The sequence below is a fragment of the Cyprinodon variegatus genome, unplaced genomic scaffold, assembly GCF_000732505.1.
Source record: "Cyprinodon variegatus isolate N-32 unplaced genomic scaffold, C_variegatus-1.0 Scaffold203, whole genome shotgun sequence".
NCBI classification, from domain to species: domain Eukaryota; kingdom Metazoa; phylum Chordata; class Actinopteri; order Cyprinodontiformes; family Cyprinodontidae; genus Cyprinodon; species Cyprinodon variegatus.
Genome location: NW_015150656.1, coordinates 261530 through 269758, shown reverse-complemented (window position 1 = coordinate 269758; position 8229 = coordinate 261530). Strand labels below are relative to the sequence as shown.

Sequence of the window (8229 nt, the reverse complement as noted above, 5' to 3'; positions counted from 1 at the left end):
CATATGCTTCGTTGATCTGATTGGTTTATTTGGCGCGTCTATCACCAACATAGGCCAATCAGCTAACCAGTATTTTCGCCCCTTCCCAAAATTACTTAAACGGAAGGTTTCCAGATGGATATGCGGAGCAAATCCATCTGGCGGAGTTAGGTTAAAGAGCTAATGCAAAGAAAGAGATCCAATAAGAAAATAAGTAATGCTTGTTTATATAGCACCTTTCACAGACATAGAGGTCACAAAGTGCTTTATAAAATTAAAATACAAATGAAAATACATTTACAGTCTCAAAAGACATGGTCATAAAACCTCCCTTAATCTACTATGATTAAATTCTTTCCTAAACAAGTTTTTAGTCCGCTCTTAAAAAGTAAGTAAGTTCACGGAAAGCGGAAGATCGTTCCAGAGCGCCGGTGCGACCGCCTGAAAGGAGAGATCTCCCCTGGTCCTGTGATAAGTACGAGGGACATGAGCAGGTTCAGATTCTGAGACCTCAACCAGACTGGTGATGGATTTTATCAGTATGTTTAACTCCACTCAAAATCAAATCTACCGTGGGGGAGTGTTGGCCTAGTGGTTAGAGCAGTGTGCTTGTGCTCAAAGAAGGTTGCAAGTACCCTGTATGTTCCCCCCAGCCTGCACTCTGGGTTCCCGAAGAAGACCATTTACCCTGCACTGCACCCAAAGCGCCGCACAATGGCAGCCCACTGCTCCCCAAGGGGATGGGTTAAATGCAGAAGTGAATTTCTCCATTGTGAGATCAATAACATTCAATTGTAATCATTATTTGGTGCTCTACCAGACTTTGAGCCTTAATTTGTGTCTTTGTGAAGCACAGAAAATGGGACTTTATAAGGTTCCCCTAAAACCATGATTATATGAAGATTATGTTATGGTTTTATGTATTTTATGTCTTTCAGTAGTTTCAGATGATGTAAGAAAGTAAATAAAGGCTAAATATTACAGTGTGGTTTGTGCTTAGTGTTGCTGGTTTCCTTTTATGGGTTCACCTCATCAGGTTCAAACATCACAACAACTCTCTGATTTAGATCGCAGCCCATCTCCATGCCGCTCTGTGTGAACCTTGTCTGCTAATGGCTCAGTGGGCTTTCCTTTAGCTCTGCATCACTTCGCCGTTCCTGGCCCAATCATTGGCAGCTCTGCCACCCGCCGTCAGTGGGTCCCTGCGTAGAAACGGCCTCGTTCTGGTGAACTCAGGCTGTCAGCTTTAGTTTGCCTCTGCCCAGGGCCACGGCAGAGGATGCAAAATATGGGAGGGGAGTGGAAGGGACATGAACCAGGCTTCGCACAGCTGGGCCATTTCAGAGACTGGAAGGAACAGACTGGGGGGGAGGGAAGCATCACTCTGTGTTTAGACAGCATCACTGCAGGAGAGGCTGTGTGAGAGATGGATGATCAAAATGTCCTTTCTGGACCTTTCCTTCGTCTGCTGGAAATATGGCTCACAACGCAGCTGGTGGTTCCTTCATCAGCAACAGATATTTGCACAAATGCAGGAAAACATGGCTGATCATAGATGTGGTGATGTGGCTGATGTAGTTGATGAAAATAACTCCCTGTAGACTCTCAGAGAAATGCACCAGTACAGAATGTGGGTCACACATACTAAATCATCCATGTGTGATTGTGTCTGTACTCAGTGGTGGAGTTTGGTTTGCTTCTGTCTGCTCCTCCTGAGGATCAGCAGATCATCTCGGTCCCTTCCTTTTTCCCAAACATGTCTCCTCCTTTTACTCTAAGACAAACAGAGCTTCAAAAGACCTCCGTTACCGGACCTTTGCGTGCACGCGTGTGTGTGCGCCCTCAAACGTCATACGATGGAGGAAGAAGCGGTTCAGGCCGATGGGCCACACGCAGCGCTGTGCAGAGCAGCTCCTTTCTCAGGGTTATATAACCTAACTCAGCAGGCTGATGCCTTTGAACCCCCAGCAGAGGTTAAATCAAGCTTATCATGAGGAGCAGCCTGCTCCCTGCTGGAGAACAGTCACATGACGACACTAGAGACTGCAAACTAGGCCAGAACCACGCAGATACGGATCAGGTACACAACTGACTGGTTCCAATGTGGATCCAGTGGTCCACAGTTCTCTGATGTTTAGAGTTTTTCTCAGCTACTTTATTTCTTGCTTTAGTGTCATTTGACCTTTTTCATTAAGACCCTGCAAAGTCCACTCTGCGATCGAAGTAGGGCCGCACCAATTTATTATTTTAGAAATCCATAAATTTATCAATTCTTTTTTTCAATTAACTGAAAAACATACTTTCGGTAAAGTAACACCCATCCATTTTCAAACATGCTTAATCCCAAGTGGGGTCACGAGGGGTGCTGGTACCTTACTCCAGTTGTCAATGGGCAAGAGGCGGGGTCCACCCTGGACAGGTCGCCAGTCCATCGCAGGGCAACACAGAGACAAACAACCACTCACGTACACACTCACACCTAAGGAGAATTTTCTAGAGAAGCCAATTAACCTAACAGTAATGTTTTTGGACTGTAGGAGGAAGCCAGAGTACCCGGAGAGAACCCATGCATGCTCAGGGAGAACATGAAAACTCCATGCAGAAAGACTGGGAATCGAACCCAGAACCTTCTTGCTGCAAGGCAGCAGTGCTACCCACCAAGGAAATTACAAAATGGAAAATGCACATACGTATAATTTCAATTAAATTTCAATATAGTTTATTTATATAGCACAGATCATCCAGTCAAATTGATTCAAAGTTTTCTATCTAAGGAAAACCAGTTGATAGCATCAACTCATCGACTCAAATACAATCCCTCACACTAAGCATGCCTGTAGCGACAGTGGAGAGGAAAACCTCCTTTTTAACAGGAAGGAAAATAAGGAATTACATGTATACATTTATATTATAAAGGAAAAATTGAATCTTAAGTGGAAAAAAAAACAGACATCTCATGTTAATTTTTTAAATTTATTTGTCAAGTTTTTTTCTTGTTCATGTTTTTTCTTCCTCTCTTCATCATAAAAATATCCCATGTTACACAAGTCTCGGTTTAAACCCCTAAAAAAGCTAACAAATCAAACAACAATGGATAGAAAATGAAGAGAGCAGCATATATGTGCTTCACATGATCCCAAGGTTTACCTGCTAGATGAACTAGTGAATGTGCCAGATTCAGGTACCAGCTGATACTGAAATAATGAAAACTTCTAATATCAGCCAAAAATACCGGCCTTCCGGTAATATGAAGGGCCGCAATACATAATTAAATAATTAGATGTAACTTTTACTCAATTTTTTAAAAATCTAATTCAATCATTTCATGCACAATAAATTATTACTAAAGACCCATTTAATAATTAATATTATTTTTAAAATAATGAATTAAATGTAGTTTATTTAGAAATGAATTATTTTAGCTGCAATAGACGGGTGACCTGTCCATGGTGTCTCTGCCTTTCACTTACAGACAGACAGACATAGACACCAGCCCCACCAGGAAAACCTGAATTTCTATCTATATCAATGAATATAGCATGAAATAACTACATGTTATTTAATATTGTAGTATTGAAGTTACGGGCTAAAATGTTTTCGATGCTATCCTCAAGTTAACATATTTACATAAATGATTAATCGCAATTAATCGTTTTAGTCGTAGATTGGAGCCTATTTCAGCTTGATGGGGAGAAATAAAGGAGTTTGGCCAGATAACCACTTTACCAAAACAAAGAAAAAAAATGTATTAGATTAATGATCAAAAAAAGGACATTGGGTCTGAGTGAGAGTTGTGGTCGACCCTGAATTTTTATTTTATTTTGCAAGATTGCATTTAAAGACACAACGCATTTAATAACAACTAGAACCAGCTGATCACACACAAAATTAGCTGTTCAGACGTGAAAACATTTCTACCAGAAACACTGACATCCACCATAACAGAGCTCATGTAACAGTCCATGGTGGTGCAGGTGGAGCAACAAACCATACCTGCAGCCATCAGGCTCTATGTGAAGACATGCAGGGCTGAACTGGAACCATCAAGTGAGAAAGAGCAGAAGGTAACCTTCAAGTCTCCTGTAGGTAGTCTGTAACCAGAGGATGGTAGAAACAACAGGTAGAGAGTTACTGAAAACCCTCGCTGCTGCAAACCAACCGGCTCTGCTTATTTTTAGGCTAAAAAACCCAAGTTTCAAATGGAACATGTGCTTGTTTGTTATTACAGGGGGGAAAAAGGTGCATTGTTGCCTAGTGGGACTCTTGCATAAACAAGCTGGAGGACATCCAAATCCCATCAAGCCTGGGGAAGCATTCAAAGCTGCAGGCTAATCAGAAGGCCTGCCTTTATCTACCAGGCAGTCCCACTAAAACAAACCCACTGAGCTTCCAAGTTCATGTTTGAGCTTGTATGTTTCACTCTGACCACCTGTGGGTCAGATTTGGTCAAACTTTTTAACCCCACCGCAAATAAAAGAACAATTTAAATCCACTTTTTTTTCCCCCACCAGACTTAATGCTGATTCATATATGTAGAAATCGTATTGTTCCACAGTCATTACTGATATGTGAGCGTTAAGTTTTGATTCCAACTGTTGCACTGCAAAAATTGAAATCTAAATAAGCTATTTTTTTTTTTTTTAAATAAGTGCATTTTGTCTTGAATTGAGGAGGTAAGTGAGACACTTTGCCATTGGAACAAGACTATTTACATTTAAATTAAGAACAAGCAATTGCATTGTCTTATTACAAGTGCATATTATCTAATTATCTTATTTTAAGAATAAATAACAGCAATTATACTAAAATTAAGGGTGAATACACTTAATTTAGGACATTTGTACTTATTTCTAGATAATTTTTGCAGTGTGCTTAGATCCCACCTTTGACTTTCAGAGTGAAGGATTTATTTTCCCCTGCTGCTTGTTCCCTTCGCTCCATAGGAACCCCTACAGAGGCCCAAGCAGACGTGTCAGGAACTTGTTGATTGTCAATAAGACGATGTTTGGGGAAAAGCTTTGTCTTCTGGGGCACGGAGCAGTGATGGTGCTGCCCTTTAATACTGCATCTCCTTACCTCCATGGCAGAAGGTGTTTCAGTGTCATATTACCATGAAGGAAAGCTGACTCCTGGTAGCAGAGTGTACCTGTTCTAACCACCAGTGGTGGGAATGAAATCAGAATCTACATCGAATCTATAAAATGTGCTTTGTTTCTGGAATTTTCAGAATAAAGGACCAAACAGTCCAATGAGAAACACACATAAAGCCTTGAATCTATTTTATATTTCCTATGGGTGTGGGTGTGTGTGTGTGTGGGGTGTAAAGTTTGCTTCCAAAACATCTTCCCACATGTGTTGTGTTTATGTCTATATGATAATGAGGGAGGATTCATCCCTATCTCTCCTTTACAGATGCATTTATGTTTTAATCTGCTCATTTAAAGCACATTTCAGTCTAAGATTGCATTTATTTTATGCATTCCTCAGATTTCTTCTTTTCGTGAATTCTCTATACATGTATTGAATGTTCCACTTGCCCTCCATGCCAGGCTCCCTGCTCTCCACAGGGTATAGGACAGAAGGTGCCTGGGTGTGACCTGGGCTCAGGAGACACAGCAGTCCATGTTTTCATGAAGCATCTGAGGGAAAGCAGGCTGTGGAAGGATAATAAACCACAACATGGCTCCCACATTTACAGCTTGTCCTCTTACTCCCCCTAGTGGCAAAAGCAACGTGTTGAGTTTTTATACATGTATTTCATATGAAAGAATCCATGTAAATCTGCTCATTTGTAAAGTATTTCTTTGAGAGGTTTTTTTACCCTGAATCAGTTTTTTAGAGGATCGTTGACTTATTGTTCATTAAAGTGTCTTCCAGCCTCTCTGTTTACCTTGAGCTGACGTGGTATTCTCTCTTCTCCTTCAGATGCCAGTGGCTCTCCAGTGTGTGACCAGTGCCTTCCCCACTACAGCGGCCCACACTGTGACCAGTGCAGCCCTGGTTTCTACAACGCCTCAGGGACCTGTGTGCCATGCGACTGCAGCGGCAACGCAGACCCTCAGGGGCCCCCCCAGCTCTGTGACCCTAAAAGTGGCACCTGCCTCAGCTGCATAAACAACACCTCTGGGTCGCGGTGCCAGGAGTGCGCCCCCGGGTTCGTGGGGGACGCCAGAGCACACAACTGCACCCGTCTAAGTAAGGCGAAAACCTCAGGATATCTTTTAATGTTATTAACATCTAACATTATTATTTGTTGTCTAACAAGGACAAAGAGTGACTAAAAACTGTGTAAGGAGAGCAGCTTGTGACTCAGGATCTGGCTATTTTCATAGGAAATAACTTTTTTGCTTTTTGATGCGTCGCTTCATTTCAGATAAATTTAGATCCCTCTTTAGGTCACAGGTTCAGTTCATTTAGTTCCCCTAATATTTCTTTGTTTAGGCCGATGTTACAGCTAGTTTCTTTTTCAGCTCTTCTGTTTTAGGATTTGTAATCCTGTTGATGACCCAGTTTTCAGCCACCCTTCCTTTGCTATTTTTAACAGTTATGTTTGGCCTCTGAAGCTCTGTGATTCATTCAGATGCAACTTTGTTTCTGTGTTTTTTGTGCGTCTGCTTCCATATGATCAAACTTCAGTCGGCCTCAGCAGATGGCCGCTCACTCTGAGCCTGGATCTGCTGGAGCTTTCTTCCTGTTAAAAGGGAGTTTTTTCTCTCCACTGTCACCACATGCTCATCCATGAGGAGTGAATGCTGCCAGTTAACAACTCAACTGCAATCTGCTAGGTTTCCTGAGATGAAAAGCTTTTAACCAATCAGTCTGGATGATTTAATTGAACTGACACGTTGTGGGTTGACGTTTTATAGATAAACTGATCCGATTTTTAACTTGCTCTTTGAATAAAGCCATCATTCAGTGCTGAAGACACTCTGATGAAGAGGATGCTGAGGGTTGTTCTTAATTTTAAAACCGAGGCGCTGATTTTAGAAAAAGGCTCCCTCCTTTTAATGGCTACATTAAAACTTATAAAAGCACAATGCAACTACTTTTAATGAGCATTATGGCAGTGTAAATGGTATTTTTATAAACCTTTACCTAAACATAAATATGAGGGAACTGCTGGTGACATCACATTCACCCTTAGCTCTTAGTTTAGGGTCCTTAAACAGCAGTGAGTGAGCGAGACCCTCCCTCCTCGAAAACACAGCAGCTGTAGCCAGTTTTTGCAGTCAGAGAGAGAAGAGACTCTCCTCTGTTTTCCCATTCAGCATGAGCCACACATGTATAAAGATTCCACTGATCCTCCTGAATCAACCAGTTGGATATAAATATAATATTTTACTGTAAAATGGATCCTCCCTGCATTTAAATCATACACAACCTGTGTCTCTGTTAACTGCTTTTAAGATGAATTTGATAACATAAAGTTGTAGTTGTAGTTTCAATATCCTTCTGGAATACTAGAAAATGTTTTATAACATTTATATTTTTTATAAAATATTTTTAAAAACATGCTTGATAAAAACATCTTAGTGATAACCCTGCCATGTAGGCCGCCTCCTTCAAAGACCTCAGAAACAATTAAGGTTGGAAGTGATCAGCTCAGTGCAAAAAATTGAAATCTAAATAAATCGATTTTTCTTAAAATAAGTGAATTTTTTCTTGAATTGCGGAGGTAAGTGAGACACTTTTCCAATGAAACAAGACGATTTACATTTAGAATAAGATTGTATAATTTCAAGTGCATAATATGCCATCCATTTTCTAGCACGCTTTATTCCAAGCGGGGTTGCGAGGGTTGCTGTCTAGATTACCCAGAGAACACCCACGCCCATGCTCAGGAAGAACATGCAAACTCCATGCAGAAAGACCCCGGGAATCGAACCCGCAACCTTCTGACTGCAAGGCAGCAGTGCTACCCACTGTGCACTGAACTGCCCATGCATTATATGTAATTAAGTTATTTTAAGAGTAAATAAACTCATTCCATTGGCAAATCCTCTCATTACCTGCGTAACTTAAGAGTAAATACACTTGATTTAAAAATGTTTTACTTATTTCTAGATTGTTTTTGCTGTGTGAATTGGTACACTTAGAAATAAGTACAAATGTCTTAAATCAAGTGTATTTACCCTTAAGTTGCTCAGGTAATAAGAGGATTTGCCAATGGAATGAGTTTATTTACTCTTAAAATAACTTAATTACATATAATGCATGGGCAGTTCAGTGCACAGTGGGTAGCACTGCTGC

At 40.8% G+C, this 8229-nt stretch overlaps 1 protein-coding gene across 1 annotated transcript in view; it reads left to right on the top strand.

Moving 5' to 3' along the window:
- The first annotated feature begins 3941 nt into the window (after positions 1–3941).
- Positions 3942–8229, top strand: part of LOC107088013 (multiple epidermal growth factor-like domains protein 9) — a 7451-nt gene continuing 3163 nt past the window's right edge. The window contains exons 1-2 of the mRNA XM_015379908.1: positions 3942–4026; positions 5905–6174. Coding sequence (XP_015235394.1) covers positions 3942–4026; positions 5905–6174 — 355 coding nt within the window. The remainder of the gene's footprint in view (positions 4027–5904; positions 6175–8229) is intronic.